Genomic DNA, 17,249 nt, shown 5'->3' with positions numbered 1-17,249 from the left:
TGAGCTCCCACAGGAAGATTCAGAAAGAATTTGTTTTCATTCTGGAAAGAGTTCTGATTGTGCCTCCCTTCCCTCCCCCCCAATTTTCCCCCTTTCATAGTAAACCTTTTTTTGTTCCTTTTTTTTTTTTTTTTGGAAGTGTAAGGCTTTGCCCTCTGTTTTCCTTCTTGTTGGCTTTGATTTGTGGATTATAGTTTGCATATAGTGAAGCTCCTCCATGGTCATGAACCTCGCTGCCTGCTGAGATCACCAGGAGAGGCTTGGTTGTTTGTGGTTGTTTGGAGAGTTGTGGTTGTGTGGTGGTGGCTGGGAACCTGGCCTTCTCCCCAGCACCTTGGAACACTCCCCTGTTCCCAGAATAAGAGCTTCCCCATCTCTGGGTGCCTTTAAGAAAGCTCTCAAGACACACCTTTTTCTTCAGGCTTTTAGTTTAAAATGATCGATATATTTTATTTGTTTTAATCGTCGCTAGTTTTTAGATGTTTTGAATTTCATGTAAACCTCCTAGAGAGGTTTTATCAGGTGGTTTTATAAATCAAATAGATAAGTAAATAAATGCATATATATGATTGGATATATAAAGCTGCTACAGAACTCTTTGTTTTAGTTTAAATACAGATTGCTCAGCAATCTGTATTTTTGAGGAGGACATTTTGTTTGGTTTTTGCTTTGGCTTGGGATCTCAGTTTGATCCTGTCTCAAATTGGCCTTGCATGTGTGAAAGGTCTGGATTCAGTGTGTGTAGTTTCGCTTAGCATCTCCTTGGTCTCCGACATGGGATAACTGCAGACATGCAGAGCTTGGGCTTTGTCAATATAAATATGGCCAGAGTTGGTGGCTCTCCAGTCTGTACAGACCAGTTTCTTCCTGTCTGAGGCGTTAAACATTGGATGCGGCGATCTAGTTGAACCTGTTGTTTCACTCTTAATACTGTGGTGGCCGGTGTTGTGAGAAGAATGCCAGTCGTTAGTTTCTAGAGCCAGAGAGCAAACTGCAGGGCAGCACTGCAGAGGCAGGCATGTAGGCCTGGCCACGTACCCGTAGCCAGGCTGGTGAGCAATCGTGCCGCATCTTGGAGTGCCACGGGGGTCTGTGGTGGTGCTTTGGGCAGCTGTGCTCGGAGACAGGGGTTCTCAACCCTAGGCCCCGAGATGTCGTTGGACTATACCTCCCATCATGGAGTGGTGGTGATTCTCTCATACCTTGAGTTAGTGGGAGAGCAACTGGCCCTGTCCAACCCCAGCACAGCATCCCTCCAGTGGCTGTAGCTGGTGTCTGCCTTGTGTTTCTTTTTAGACTGTGAACGCTTCTGAGGGCAGGAAGCCATCTTTATTCATTCATGTATATGCCTATGTAAACCACTTGGTGGGTGGGGGGGGAACTTGTGTTGAAAAGCAGTATGTAAGTAGTAGCAGCAGCAGTGGTGTGGCTGCCGTGGCTATGGATGATGGGAAGTCTAGTCCAACAACATCTGGGGATCCAGTTTGGAGAACCCCTGCTCCAGTGCCTTCTGAAGGGCTTGTGGTTTTTGGGGAAATGTCCTGATGGTTTTTTTGCAGAAGAATTTGGACTTGGGAATGGGGGGAACTGTTGCCCTCCAGTAAAATGTGTGCCTTTTGTCTCTGCTCCTTAATTAACACACGGGGCTGTGCAGTCATCTTCAAGGCAGTCCTTCCACATTTTTCTGAGATGACTGCCATACCTGATGTGTGTTTATCTGAGGGAGTCAATTTGCAACTGTCCCACATCATTATATGTGTTTGTACGGGAGGGTGTAGGGGTTTTTTTGGGGGGGGGAGGGGGTTAATCTTCAAGCTCTTAATTTGGTTGGGCTCTAAGCAGCTCGTCTGAGAGCGCAATATTTCTCTGGTGCTGTAACCATTTATCCATGGTGAGCATATACAGGTAGTAGGGGTGTCTGCCAGAAGGTGCTCTAGCTGGCACTGTATTTTGGCTGGCATCTGCAGCGTTGGCAGAGAGGAGGGGCAGCATCTCTCTCTGGGACCAGCTGCAGAACCCCCTATATGCCACCCTTATGAGGGCACCAGAATTGAAGCTTCTCCTCTAGAAGGTCTTCAGGGCAAAAAAAGTTTCAGTTAGTTTCATTAAAACTAAAACTTTCATTGGTTTCAGTGTGAAATCCACCCGGACGGGATGTTTCCCACAGTAAAGTAGAATGACAGCCTTTAATTCGCCTCACATCTGTGACAGGAGGTGGTTTGCTGTGACCCGTGCAGTCTATTGGCCTCTGACAAGTTTGAATAGTGGAGCTGCTGATGTCACTCTGTTTGGGAGATTGAGAGAGAGATTGCATGCATATGCCTTGACTTGTCCAAAGCTTGGCTCACTTCACCTCTTGGCCTTTTTGTATGTATGTATGTATTTGTTTATTTCGGCCCAAGGCCAGCATAAGGCCTTTTTGTATGTTTTGAGTTGTAATCTGGATTGAGTTGAAGCTTTTTCCATGGATGCCACCCCTTTGGCGCTCGGGACACGTATCGCACGAGTCCCTACACATCTGTTGCAGCTATTTGTATCCTTGTCCTTCCTCTGTAAAGTGTGCTGTCGAGTCGGTGTCAATTCCAGCGACCACGGGGCCCTGTGGTTGTCTTTGGTAGAATACAGGAAGGGTTGACCATTGCCTCCTCCCATGCAATAGGAGATGATGCCTTTCAGCACCTTCCTATATCGCTGCTGCCTGATAGAGATGTTTCCTATAGTCTGAGAAACAGACCAGCGGGGATTTGAACCAGCAACCTTTGGCTAGCTAGTCAAGTCACTTCCCGCTGCGCCATTAGGTGGCTTCTCCTTCCTCTGTAGAAGGTTCCAATTTGAGGAACACTCTTCATAGAAAGTGACTGTGTCCCCCCTTCGAGAGAAGTGAGTTTAGCTGCTCTAAGACAGAACACACATCCAAATTTGCCTTTGGCCATTGTGGCTGGGGATGATGGGAGTAGTAGTCCAGCACCATCTGGGGACCCAGGTTTGAGAATGTCTGTCGTCTTCAGTTTTCTAATGCCAAAACGGTTGTTGCTTCATTTTGCCTTTTGGGAAAGGGCTCCCTTCATCCACCATGCTTGCTTAAATACCATATCCAAGCAAGAGGTCAGGCCTCCCAGGCTGCGTCTCGGTCTTGCGTGCAGCCATTTTCCAGCGTTGCTTGGTTCACCCTGTGATTAGGGGCACCACGTGTTCCTCTGATGGGGAGACGTTCCCTTTGACACCTACAGAACAATCTTGCAGAGCCAAGCAGAGACGTGGCTTCTGTTTAATACAGAGCTGCCACTTTTATCCTGTGAGGAGAGGTGGGGAGGAGGCAGGGACCTGCTAGAGGCAGCCTGTGAGCCTTCGGCCACAAGTCCGGTTCCAGCGCTTGTATCCACTTCATCGCGTCATCAGAGGGGGCAGGAAAAGTTCGCTCGGGTCAGAGTGTAGCACTGGCATTCTCACTCCATAGCTGCCGGTCTTAGTTTCCACCCCTCAGAGCAGGGGTTCTCAAGTTCAGGTCCCCAGAGGGTGCTGGACTACAACTCCTATCATCCCCTGTCAGCCCTAGCCAAAGGTCCTTGTAGCAGGTGGATTATGGGAGTGGTAGTCCGACATCATCTGGAGACCTGAGCTTGAAAACCTTTGCGTTAGAGTGATGGTGGAGGATGTTCTCTCTGATTGCCAGTGTGAGAAAACAGGATGCTGGGCTAGATGGGGCTTTGGCCTGATCCAGCAGGGCTCTCCTCATGTTCTCGAATGTGCTATGAATACCGTTCCATGCATGGATTTGTTCTGCATGCTAATTTCAGACTCGAAGAATGCTGAAACGTTTGAGCTGCACACGGGTGGCCACCCTGCAGTGTGTGTGCAGGGTTGGGGATTGTGCACGAGTGCATGCATGCACGGACAGATGTGTATGTGCGCGCCTCTCCAAGGACATGGGTGTGGCCGTAGCAAAGTGCAGATCGGAGTTTGCAGCTCTGTAGGTGAGAGGCCTGGGGGCTCCATACGTGCTTTAGGACAGCCCTTTGAGTGCTGCCGTTGCCCCATATTTTGCTTCGGACTTGGGACTCGCTTCCCCAAAAGGGAGACCTTACTGCAGTAATCTTCACTAATTTTTCAAGCAGGGGCCACTTGGGCAAAAAATAGTTCCGTGTGGGAGCCGTTCCCCACTGTGCTGACCTCCGCACAGCACTGCACTTTTCTCAGTGCTGGGAGGGCCCTTCAGGAGAGACGGACCCCTCCCTTAAGAGCTCTGGGAGGGAAGCCCTGCTGGCAGCGGGGGGGTGGGGGCTGCACTCTCCAGCATTCTGTGCAGGCCTTCCAGGACGGTGAGAGCCCCGTTGCCCTTAAAGGGGCACCCGGACACCAGGCACAGCGCAGCACTGCACGATGGGAACGGTCGTCTATGCATGCTGCCAGGGGTCTGCTTTGGCTGAAGCAGCACACAGGCCCAGTGAGCAGTGAGTCAGGGAGCAGCACTGCAGGTGGATGGGGGTTGCCACTTGCCCCGGGCCTTACAATAAAGAACACCGCCTTACACCATTTCTTCTTCTAGGAACTCTGTGCTTTTAATTAAAGGCAATTTTTTTTCCCTGTTGGACATGCCGCAGCTTTCCTGTGAGTGCTTCCTCTCAGGAGTGGCTAGTGCAGATGATAGTTGCCACAGTTGTGCTGGGGTCTGATCCTTGTTTGGTCTTATTAGGACTGTCAAAAGTCTGAAGATTTGTCTTCCTAAAGTGTCGTCGGTGATGTTCTTAACTCCTGAATGAGAAGCAAGATAATGAAATAAGTAGGAGGAGTGACTTCATTGTACCCACCATGGAAATGAGCGCTGCTCTCATTCCTGGGTGTGATGTCAAGCCTTGAGCATCCGCCAAGTAGGAACTTACTTGTTCTTCAAAAAACTGTGGCTGCTCTGGAAGTAGTCTAGTGAAAGCTATGCAGGCTGCAGCGCTGGAAAGGACAAATGTGCTACAATCATGCCTTTTTCTTTTTCTTTTTTTTAAGGTGCATTTGGTTGGTTTAGTGTGTGTGTGTGTGTGTGTGTTTAGTTTTATATCAGGCTAAGAAGATGGGTCTTTAAGGCTCTCCTGATGGCCTCCAAAGAAGATAATCTTCTTATATCCACAGAGAGCGTGTTCCACAACCTAGGGGTGACAACCAAGAATGCTCTATCCCAGGTCGCCACTGATGATCTTAATGAGCGGGGGGATATTGTAGAGAAATGCACTCTCTCGGGTAACCTGGACTTGAGCCACTCAGGGCTTTAAAGTTAATAACCAGCACTTTGTACTTTGCCCCGAAATATATCAGCAGCCAGTTCAACTGTTTAAGAACAGGCATAATGTGGTCTCTCCAGGACACCCCAGAGACCAATTTGGCTGCCTCATTTTGGACTAACTGAAGTTTCTGAACTATGTACAAAGGCAGCCCTACGCAGAGCACATTGCAGTAGTCCAACTTGGAGGACTGATGGTGTACCACTGTTTTTCAGGTCATTCTCTTGAAGGAACGGGCAGAGTTGTTGAATCAATCACAGTTGGTAAAAAGTGCTCCTGTCCACAGCCTCAACCTGAGGCACCAGGGTGAGACCCAGGTCCAAGAGCACTTCCAAGCAACGAATCTGTTCTTTCTGGGGGAGTGTAACCTCGTCCAGAACACAAGGTTCTATCCCGTCTTGCAGATTACAACCCCCAACGATGAGTACTTCAGACTTGCTTGGATTCCACTTCAGTTTATTATCCTGCATCCAGCCCGTTACTGCCTTTTGGCAGGCATTTAAGGGGCTAACATCATTTCCTGATATTGATGACTAGGAGAAATAGATTTGGGTGTCACCAGCATATCGTTAATACCCAGCACCAAATCCCCTGATGACCTCACCATGAGTCATAGAAATACTATTGGCCACTATGCCTGGGGATTATGGGAGCTGTAGTCCATCAGCAGCTGGAGGGCCAAAGTTGTGCAGTCCTGATTTAGGAGAAGGCACTTCTTTCCCGAGCTGCTGCTTTGTTTCACTTCTCCTTTCCTGCATTGCAAAGTTCTCCAGCCTTGCCCCTGTCCCCACCCCAGCAACCCAAAGCAGTTCACAGTTCAGCACTTGCTCATGGCAGCGCCTGTGTCTTTGCACATGGAGAGGCCAGAAAGGGCCCAGAACTTTTCAGAATGGAGGGCGGGTAATTACATAGGAAGTTGGGGGACATTCAGCTATGAAGTCCAGTGAAATCTGTATTGTTAGTGCTTTGTTTCAGATGCAACTGGCGCCTCTGTAGATGATTCTGTTGTTGTTGTTCTTCGTCGTCATCTTCTTCTTTGTCTTTTCTAGGGTCTGTTGAAATAATTGTTGACTGTCTGTAAGAGACTTCCTATACATTAATTTCGAATTTCTGTGTTTTAATTAGAGCACTCTCTTTCTAAGTTTCATTCTTTTAAAAATCAGTTTGTGAACTGCTTCAGTCTACATTTAGTGCAGCATCGAGACTAGTTAGTATGGTGAAGTGCTGTTGAAATCAATTAGACAAGTTAGTCACGACTAATTTAAGTCCCATATTAATGTTAATGGGACTTAGTCACAACTAGCTTAGTCTGAATGCTGCCCACTATATAAATTTACAAGGACTGTGAGAGGATATAACTGGCTTTTGGCTACCAAATTTTGTGCACTTGGGCACACACTGTATGGTCTGTCTTGCTGCGAGCATTGTGTCCCATTCTCTAGCCCCTGGGGTTGGCAGCCTTGATTCTTCAGTTGTAGTTCAAGGGCAGCTGGACAGCCAACACTGCTAATGCCTGCCTGTGCTCTGTTCACTTCAGGACGATGTTTGTCTGAAGCTTGGAGTGCAGACTGTGTGCTGTAAGCAGCAAACACAACTTTACATTGGGGAAGAAGTCCATTAAGCCTGAATACATGGATTGAATATTCATGGCTCTTCTAAAAGCGCACCTGAATAAGCGCAGGGGTGTACACAAAATAATAGTGCTTATTTTGTGTTGGAAAATACTTCTAGCACATCCCCTTGTAGTTTTTAAACTGCTATCAGCAAACCTGTCTTAGAGTGGCCAGTTTTTCAGTGTATGTGTCATGGTCACATGTGTGTCTGCTTCCTTGAGATAACCCTCAACTTTAAAAATTGATGATAAACGTCAAGTGCAATCCTGTGCATGCTCATTCAGAAGTGAGTCTCGCTGGAGTCAGTAAGGCTTCCTCACAGGTAAGTGTGCACTGGATTCCAGCCTTAGTTTGGACATTTAAAAGTGTTGGCATCCTATCTATAAACCAACAGTGCTCACAAACTAGTTTTCTAATGTGGGATGGTTCAGTCAAAGAAAATAACCTCTGAAAAGAGCAGGCATCTGGAGAAGTAACCCCTGGACAGGAAATGTGGGCTCGGTTGCTTTGTCTCCAATGTTACGCTGTACATCTAAACCTGTTCCAAAGGAGTAGCTTGTATTTGTGTGTTTTCATTTTCTTTTGTCTGGCTTGCCTTGGCCTCCTGATAACCTTGTAGTGAGAATGGGGGCATGTATTCTTTCTCACTCACCTCCTTGCTGCACACGAAACAGAGTCCCTGAAGTGAGAAATGCCAGGTTTGTTTGAGTAGGGGATCCCCCTCCCTGATGAGACTGCTTGAACACGGTGTCTGGGCTGCAGGCTCGAGGAGACCCCTCCTTCCAAAGAAACACACCATCTCCTAGCTCACATGTCACCTTCTCTGTAGGTTCGGGGAGCATTGCTTGTACACAGGACTGTGGGGTGGGTTTCTCTCGATCCAGCCTAAGAAAGAGGCAGTGATGTGCCTGGGAATATTCAGGTAGTTTGGGATGCAGGTGTGCAGCATCCAAGTTTATGACCAAGCTGCTGTTCCAAGTAAATAATTTCCTGATATAGTCCAACTAGATGCTTGGTAACAGTGGAAGCCCCAGTACAGTATTTTGGCCATGGAAGCAGACTGTTTCCACCACCACATGATGAAAGTTACTCTCCTTCCGGATGGAAATGTTCTTGTGTTCATCAGTTCACCACTTCCTCTGTTTTCTTTTCCCGTGGTATGTACTGACACCTGTTGTGCAATTTGCCTTGAGGTCCCAGATGCCTCATGTCAACCACAAGTATTGCCTACAGTGGTTTTATCAAGCAGTCCTGTCAACCTGATGCATCTGAGAAGATATTTTGTCCGTGTGTGTGTGTGTTTCCTTTCTGAAGTAAGTGTGTGTGTATGCACGGCCACAGAGGAAATAGATGGTGGTTGTAAATATATATTCTTTTCAATGAGAAGCTCTCAAAGCAGGTTAAATAGTGCGGGCTCACACAATGGTTGCCGAGACAGTAAGCCAGGACCTTCCTGTTCCCAGTGAGTGCATGCTCTTGGTGGTCGTGGATGTATCAGTTCCTGCTCCAGGCTGCATACCAAATTCTCTGCCCAACTTCAAATCTGAGTTAAGATTCATTGAGACGGACCTTAGAAGAATCTCAGGAGGTTCAGCATGGGAATCATCAGTTGGTGGCTTCACACAACGCACCTGCCAGAAGTGTGCACTCTGGTTTCCAGCTTACTAAATTGGTGGTGGTCATATGAGCCTGCCCATAGAAAAATGGCAAAAATGTGGTTGCCTGCAGTGTTCCCTCTAAGATGTGTGCATGCACACAAGTTTTTGGATGTCCGCTCAGTTAATTTTAGATCCCACTCAGGTTGAATCACGAAGGCCCCACTCTGAATGCACGTGCGCGCACACTGCCACTCAGAACAAAACTCATTCCACATACAGATTGAAGAAAATTAGAGGGGACACTGGTTCCCTCTCTCCAAAGGGCTTACAGTCTGAAAGGTAGCAACCAGCAACAGCCACTGAAGTGATCCTGTGCCAGGGTGGAATACCTCTCTGGGAAGAGCACCTGCTTTCTTGCATGCAGAAGGTTCCAAGTTCCCTCCCTGGCAGCATCTCCAAGATAGAGCTGAAAGAGATTCCTGCCTGCAAGCTTGGAGAAGCTGCTGCCAGTCTGTGTAGACAATACTGAGCTAGATGGACCAAGGGCCTGACTCAGTGTACAGCAGCTTCCTATATTCTTTTCAGTGTGTTGTTAATGTCTGTATAGCAGCTTTAGCAAAGTGTCCTTCTCTCACTACTGTTCTGTGTTGGATTGATCAGCGACGTGTCATTGTTCTGGCCATGTTATTAAGAGCCATGGAAACTCTTCCCTTGCTCTGTTGAGAGGAGCTTGGCTGTCCAGAGAAGTTGTAGAAGGGGGAATGGATTGGTTTCCAATCCCCTGGGCTTGGCTTCTTCTTGCATTTGGAGAAAGCGCCTGCACATCTGGTTTGGAAGGTCCGTGTGTCCACTTGCATGCCAGCCATGTTCTGCTGAATAAATACAGGAAGTGGCCTCAGAATTGGTTTCCAGCACGGCCTCAAATTAGATGTGCCATCCTAGAGTCAAGTAGGTTGGCGATGCCATTCTCAGAGTGGATGGAAGCATTTCTCCAGTCCTTGGCATCGACAAGTTAGATTTCAGTCCGTCTTGGGTAGTGAGCAGTGTTCCTTCCAAACAAGGATTCCCAGATGTTGTTCACTACAACTCCCATAATCCCCAAGCAAAAGCCATTGCAGCTGGGGATTCTGGGAGTTGTAGTCAACAACACCCAGGAATCCCTGTTAGAGGGAACACAGGTAGTGAATATATTGAGGTTTAGTTCTGTAAGAGTAAACTAGGGCACACAGTTTTAAAAGACTGTTTTTGTTGTGCAGTGTTTGTAATTCCGTGGAATTTTAACAGTGGTGTGTGTGATTTGGAGAGATGGAACTTTGCGGGGGGGCGGGGGATAAGACTACAGAAGCCAAAAGGTCTATGGGAAAGAGCCATTGGGGATTCTGAGATTCCCGTTGCCTGACTGGCTCTCCTTGCCAGACCATATCTAGTTGTCCTTGGTTTTTATCAGAAGAATTCCACATCTGTTCTGGATTTTGTTTATCAAGCATCAGTTTGACCTCACCTGGACTACAATTTATGAATGTTTATATCCCATTTTTCAACAAAAGTGCTCAAAGCCGTTTCCATAGAAAGAATAAATAAATAAAGATGGCTCCCTGTCCCCAAAGGGCTCACAGTCTAAAAGGAAATATAAGGATGGCACCCCCAACAACCCCTGACAGGATACTGGGCTGGGGTTTCATGGGAACCCGCTGCTTTCCCTCTGCTGAACAGAAGAGAATCGCCACTTTAGAAGGCGCCTCTTTGCTCCCGCAGTTAGCAGGCATCTCCAGATTCCACACTTCCCTGAGATCGTGGCCACACAAACTTAAACAACACACTTGTGCAGTCAACCTTGCTGGGGGCAGGAAGTTGTTCCTGGGTTCTTTTGAGTCCGAAGCAATGATGGATGGAGGAATTTGAAGTAACAGTTGAATCATATACTGGAAATTTTGCTGCTCATATACTTGAAAGCTGCTTATTGCTAGAAGACTCCCCACCCCCACCCCAATTTATCTTGTTTGGGCACTTTATTTTAGCTCTCAACATGGCTTACTTAAAATATACTTTCATTCAACAACCTCCTTGTTCTTTCAGATTTCAGTGTGAAATAGAGGAACATCTGAACCACATCTGAAAACCTTTTGGAAAGTTCTGTTACTAGCTGGTAAGTTAACAGACCTTTAACAAATAATTAAGGTTGACCTCAACTCGTGTTCCCTGTAATGGGGACTTACAGATGTTGTGGACTACAGCTCCCATAATCCACAGCCAAAGACCATTACAGCTGGGATTCTGGGAGTTTTAGTCACTAACATCTGGGAATCACTGTTACAGGGACTGAATTGTCTGGGGTACTGCTGCAGAACTTGAAATGTGAATACCTTTCAGCAAACCTTTTCTGCAACATCGGGTTGTTTTAAACAGTGACTGAATAGTGGGTTTTCTCCTTCCTTTTTCTGCACAGAAAATATTCATTGAGGTAGTTATAATCCATATGATTATATGGACAGAAATAAGGAGTAGTCGTTACTCTGATTCATCTGGTGGAAACCTTGTTCGAGAACTATTCATTTGCCTTTCAGCTGAGTCAACTCTGTGAAGCAGAAAGCTTTCCATTGTTAACCACTTCAGCCTGGAACCTCTACGCCATTCAGTCTCTAATGAGGAAAAACTCACATAGTTATATATGTGAGGCTGTTCTGGGGGGTGGGGGGAAAGGCCCTCTTCTTGGTAATGCTCATTTCATTTTGTTTTGTGTTGCTTTATACGGTCACTCCCTGACTTACGAACTGCCAGTTTACAAATGACCCTTACTTACAAACAAAGCTCCGTAACATTTTCTTCCTTCCTTCCTTCCTTCCTTCCTTCCTTCCTTTCTTTCTTTCTTTCGATCCCACTCTTCCTCCAAGGAGCTTAGAACTCAGTACATGGTTATTTTTATCCATGTAAAATATTATCTATGTTCTATATTAAATCCGTGAAGTCCCTATTTAGAAACGCCAACTCACACGTACAGACAAGTCTTCCCTCATAGGAACAACATGCATTCCAAGTTACGAACATCCAACGTACATACAAACTTGTGGGACACAACAAGTTTCTAAAGTGTGTGTGAGTGAGTGATAGGAAGCTAGTTTTTCATGAAGGAGATGTTAATTGAAATTAACCAGTCAGCCCTGGCATTAGAGAAGCTTCTGATACTCAGGTTATTCTGCAGCTCTAGCCAGTGAATCGTCAAGCCAGTGTGTTTGAGCTAAACTCTGAGAATTTGGTTTCTAACACTTTTTAGACCCATATAAGCCTTAATGGGGTGTAGAGTGAGGAGAGAGTGGGACCAGCCCAAGCGCTACAAGTATTACGGAGCTTCTAGTGAGGCTGCCTTCCAAAGTGATGTGGCATCCAGTTAATTGTACAGCAGATATTTGCCCTAATAATACTGAATATCCACCTGCAGGATCCCTTGCAGCGGAGTCCTCCTTGATGTTCATTGTTAACCATAATGTTTATGGTTAATTAAGCATGATGGTAGTGGGTTTGGTCAACAGCTATATTGGCCAGAATCCAAAGAGCTACCCCTCAGCTTGCCCAAGGTATGCGTGTATACTTGAGATATATATTCTTAGAAATGTTACTTTTTAAATTACAGATCTCTATAACATATCATAAGAGAAGTTCTCAGACTTGGCTCCCCAGATGTCGTCAGCCTTGAACTTCCATAATCCCCAGTCACAGTGACCTTTGAACATGGTTGCTGGGGATTATGGAAGCTGAAGTCCAGTGACATCTGGGGGCCCATGTTTGAGGACCCCTGTATTATCAACATTCTCCAACGTTCCCCCAAATTTTGGAAGTGATTTGCTCGGAGGCACGGGCAGCTGATGGACCCCAGTCCAAGTTGTAGTTGAATCCATTAAAGTCAGTGTTCTAAAGACACAGTTCAAACCAGTTTTCCAGGAAAAAACTAAAGGAGCCAGACACATTCTCATAAACCATTTTGTGGTTTTAAAAAGCAAGGGGAGTTAACACTTCCATCAGTATCTCTGTTTTGCCATGTGGACTCTATTTTCCTATATCTATCATTTTGAGCTTTAGAATCCAAGTCAGTGTATGCTACTTACCTGCTGGTGTATTCACTCACCTTCCATCTCCTTGTCTTTCAGACCTGTATATTATATATCGCGCTACAGAGTATTGAAAACAGAGGAGAGAACCTTGCATCTTAATCTGGCTCTGTCATGGTAAGCATGCAAATCCTTTCAGAACTGACCAAGACAAAGCAGGTTGAAGCATGCGAAAGTGGGGAGCGGCAGTCCTTGCCTACACACGGTCGATCTTAAGCTCAGCTATGCTGTACTAAGCTTATGGATTGGATGTCTTCCGAAGCTCTCCTTCTGCCCCCAGCCCCATTCTCTTTGATATGGGCAAGAATGGGTCACAATCCATTATCCCCTGCCAGTTCCAACAAAACACGTGTTGGAGATTCAGCTTATAAGGGCAGCAGCCCTGTGGCACAATCATATATCTATTTAGTGAACTGATCTGTTGGAATTCCCCTTCCTTGAATCCTGGAAACTGGGCCAGGTCTTGCTGGTGTTGCCTGTGGGGTGGTGGGTGTGGGGATTCCTGACACTCTTCCTCTTCTTTGCAACACTCCCACCGCCCCGATTCGTTCAACCCCCCCTCCCTAGCTGCTTTTAAGGCCCTTAAGACCTACCTGTTTCGCCAGGCTTTTGCCCTTTAATTAATTTATTTTTAATTGTTGTTGGTATTGTTGTCCACCACCTAGAGTCTTTGGAGGAGGTGGTATAGAAGAATATTTTAATAAATAAATAAAATAAATATCCCTGCCTTTGTAGATAGGCTCTGGTTTGGGAACATAAGAACAGCCCTGCTGATCGGGCCCACAGCCTCTCTCATCCAGCATCCTGTTACCCACAGTGGCCCACCAGATGCCTCTGAGAAGCCCACAGGCAAGAGGTGGACGAGGGCATGCCCTCTCTCCTGCGGTTGCTCCCCTGCCACTGGGATTCAGAGGCATCAAGACTATTGCCCTCCATGGATATGTCTGAAACCCTGCTTAAAGCCATCCGGGCTGGTGGCCCTCACCACATCCTGAGGCAGACAATTCCATAAATTAATGATGTGCTGTATAAAAAAGAAATTCCTTTTCCTGGTCCTAAATTTCCTGGTCATCAGTTTCATAGCCAGAAAATTTCCTTGTTCTACTGTTGTGAGAGAGGGAGAAAAATCTCTCGCGCTCTCTCTCTCTCTCTCTCTCTCTCTCTCTCTCTCTTCACACCTTGCATAATTTTATACACCTCTATCATATCTCCCTGCAGTCGGCTTTTTTTCTAAACTAAAAAGCCCCAGATGCAGTAGCCTTAGCTCATAAGGAAGGAGCTTCGGGCCCCTGACCATCTTGGTTGCCCTCTTCTGTACTTTTCCAGTTCTACAACATCCTTCTTAAGATACGGTGACCAGGACTGTACACAGTACTCCAGATGTGGAATTGGAGGGTTCAACTCTCTGGTGCTCTGAGGTGTTACCACCTTTTGTTTCTGTCAGATTTATGTTTGTTTGTTTGTTTTTGTACAGTGTATCAGTTTAGCTTAAGTTAGTCACAACTAACTTGTCTCATTCATTTTGGATATGACTTGGTTAGTTGAGATACTCAAGTTTTAAAATGTGTCATTTCCAAGAGTTTTGCTTTCATGTTCTGATAATATGATGCATCCACAGTGGAAGTGAGAGCTTTATTTTTTCCATCCATATATAGACTAGCTTTGGGACTGTGTGTGGCATTTAAATGAGAACTTTTACCAGAGGCTGCTAACAGTTCTCATATTGTGATTTTTCCAGAACAAGACAGTATTCAACTAGAGAGGGAAGTTCTTGATTTGATTACTGTGTACTTGGAATCTGGTTTCTAAAAACGGCATATGAAAGGAATTACTGCCTTCACACTTCATGGCTAGCACATTGAAGACACACAAAATAATGTCTCTTATGGTCCTATAATATGGCCATGTAAATTTGCAGTTTCATGATTGTAGTGGGTTTTTTGTTTGGGGTTTTTTGGAAGTGGCTCTGATTATTTCAGCGAGTCAGTACACAGGGCAGCAGGCCGGGTTATGAGAGATCTCTCTAGAGCTTGCAAATGTTGGAACACAAGGAGGTGTGTGTTCCTTTTGGTGCTGGCAACTAAGCAGCAGTATGATGTCTCTCCCTGCCACCTTGTCCAATTCCAGAACCAAGTGAGAATCCTGCAAGCAGCAGCTGGAGGGAGTTGCTGCTGAGTTCCTGGAATTGTGCCAGTTAGGACAGAGGAATGGGGAGGGGTAATGTCTGTAGCATCCACTTGCGGTGATCTGCCCATCAGCACAGCCATCTAATGGAAATAACCTGCCTAGAGAGCAGGAGGCTGTTGGTTCGAATCCCTGCTTTTGTGTTTCAGCTCCTATATCAGGCAGCAGCGATATAGGCAGGTGCTGAAAGGCATCATCATCTCACACTGCACGGGAGGAGGCCATGGTCAACCCCTCCTGTATTCTGCCAAAGACAACCACAGGGCTCTGTGGGCACCACGAGTCGACACCGACTCAGCGGCACTACCTACCTACCTACCTGCTATCCATTCACACAGGCACCAGTGGGTGCAAAAGTCTCTCTTTGCTTTGCCAAAACAGAGGCCTGGTGCAGGCTTAGGGGATCCCAAAAGGCCTAATAAAGCGGCACCAAAATTTGCAATACCCAAACCTGTTGTTGGTGCCGTGAAACAAACTTCTCAGTTAATGGCCAGTTCTTGTATGGATGGATGTATCTCTCAGTTGCAGTCAACTGGACACTCTGTTTCTCAGGATGAAGAGACTCAGCACAGCATTGAATGCATCCAAGCTAATCAGATCTTCCCCAGGAAGCAACTGATCCGTGAGGATGAGAATCTCCAGGTAATCACCTGACTAGCCTTTTGCCCTTAGGAGAGTGTTGCATTAACAGAGATGGTGGCGGTACTTTTAGCCTATATCACACAGCCGGAAGATACAGTATGTTTTGGTTTTAATTTCACCCACGGAAGTGTAATCCAGACTTTGGGGCTGTCTTTGTGAGCTTCGTTGCATGTTTTATTGGCACTGAAAGGTCTAGGAAACACCTGTGTATTGAAGCTTTCCTGCAGACCACCATTGTTTTTGTTGTTAATATGCCTCTTTTCCCGTGAAGAAGTTCACAAAGTGTTAGGTTTAATCACTAACTTTTGTGGGCTCTCATTCCTTCACCGTCTTCATCTTCTAGGAATTCATTCTGCAGTGGGCCAGTGCAGATGCAAACAGAGAAATGTGTTTGCTTTTTCCGATAGCTCAGATCTCTTTCCACTACCCTCCTGCTCTACCCAAGTTTCTGGCAAGCTTGACATTGCGCTGGGCTCTGCTCTGAAAGTTTGGACCCTGGGAGGTGATAGTCTGGGCTAATGCCCCTGCTGACAGAGCAGAGAGGCACCTTTTAAAGTGGCAGTCCTCTTCTGTTTAGCAGGGGGAGAGCAATTGGCCCACTCCAGCCCCAGCACAGCATCCCTCCCGTGGCTGTTACTACGGTTTCAAGATTGAGCTCTTTGGGGACAGGGGAACCATCTTACCTTGTTTGTTTGTTATTTCTGTGTAAACTACGCTGAGAACTTTTGTTGAAAAGCAGTATATAAATATTCAGAGTAGTAGTCACATTCTTATCCAGCAGAAGTTCCCATTACTTGGGGCAAACCTCCTGGAGAGGGTCATGTGAGCCCCTGCTTATGGTCAAGGTGGAGACGATCCGCTGCACATGCATCTAGGAGGGATTCTGCAAGTCCCCATGGGTTGCAGCTGCCCATCTCCCTAGTGTGGCTTGAGCCCGTTGCTGCGGGAATGTCCAACTGCAGCAGCTTCCATCGAAAGGTCTCTCCTCCTTTGTCTCTCCACTTCCCATGACTCAGCTCTGTTCAGCAGGCATTTATTCCCATGCTTTCTGTGGCTTCCGCTAAGGCACACATGTTTCTCCAGCTGCTTTGTCCCGTACTCTCCTTCGGGATGCACATTTTTGCTCCTTGGAATGCAGCTCTCCCTTGGAAGTGAAAATAAAAATGGGTTTCTGTGTCCTACTCCCCAGGTCCCGTTTCTTGAACTTCACGGAGAGAGCACAGAATACGTGGGACGAGCCGAGGATGCTGTCATCGCTCTTTCCAACTACAGACTTCACATCAAATTCAAGGAATCCCTGGTCAATGTAAGTCGTCTACTTCCGCCATGTGCTGGGGTGGGTAAGGGACACACTCCGTTCCACATGCCAGGCGTTCTCCAGCTTGGGTCTCCAGGTGGTGTTGGACTACAACTCCCATCGGCCTGAGTCACAGTGGCCATTGGGGCTGGGGATGATGGGAGTGGTCGTCCAGCCACAACTGGGGACTCGGGTTGGAGAACCCCTTGCCTTCTACAGTTGGCATATGCCATGCTTTATAGTTCAACGTGGCAAGTTCTGAAGTCAACCATAGTCCAGATTGAGGCACCTTCCCTGCAGCTGGCCTCCAGAGATGGCCTACTGTGGCCCCCCCCCCCCCTCGCTCCATGAGCATCCTTGATGCATCCGCTTTCTGGCTCCTACAACTGCAGTTCAGCCAGGCAGCAGTGGGCCCTGAGCCCCTGCTGTCTCTGTTCTGCAGCCCTTGCCCTAGTTGGGGGGAAGCTCGCTGCAAGTTGGCTCCCCAGGGCGGGTCTTGAGACTGGCGGTTACATCTGGATGTCTTTTCAACCTCAGGGACC

At 46.8% G+C, this 17,249-nt stretch overlaps 1 protein-coding gene across 20 annotated transcripts in view; it reads left to right on the top strand.

Annotated features, from left to right (window-relative positions):
* Positions 1-17,249, top strand: part of MTMR3 (myotubularin related protein 3) — an 81,822-nt gene that overhangs the window by 26,952 nt on the left and 37,621 nt on the right. For 18 of the 20 annotated variants that reach the window (XR_008312511.1, XR_008312510.1, XM_053280044.1 and 15 more), the window contains exons 2-5: positions 10,558-10,627; positions 12,624-12,701; positions 15,321-15,410; positions 16,600-16,716. Coding sequence is in view for 17 of the 20 variants with exons in the window: in XM_053280044.1 (XP_053136019.1) it covers positions 12,699-12,701; positions 15,321-15,410; positions 16,600-16,716 (210 nt within the window). In the remaining 3 variants the exon portion in view is untranslated. Of the gene's footprint in view, positions 1-10,557; positions 10,628-12,623; positions 12,702-15,320; positions 15,411-16,599; positions 16,717-17,249 lie in introns of those variants that run through there. The other 2 variants (XM_053280051.1, XM_053280060.1) reach the window with 2 other exon arrangements.

The sequence above is a fragment of the Hemicordylus capensis genome, chromosome 15, assembly GCF_027244095.1.
Source record: "Hemicordylus capensis ecotype Gifberg chromosome 15, rHemCap1.1.pri, whole genome shotgun sequence".
Taxonomy (NCBI): Eukaryota; Metazoa; Chordata; class Lepidosauria; order Squamata; family Cordylidae; genus Hemicordylus; species Hemicordylus capensis.
This window is presented reverse-complemented; position numbering and strand designations above follow the sequence as displayed.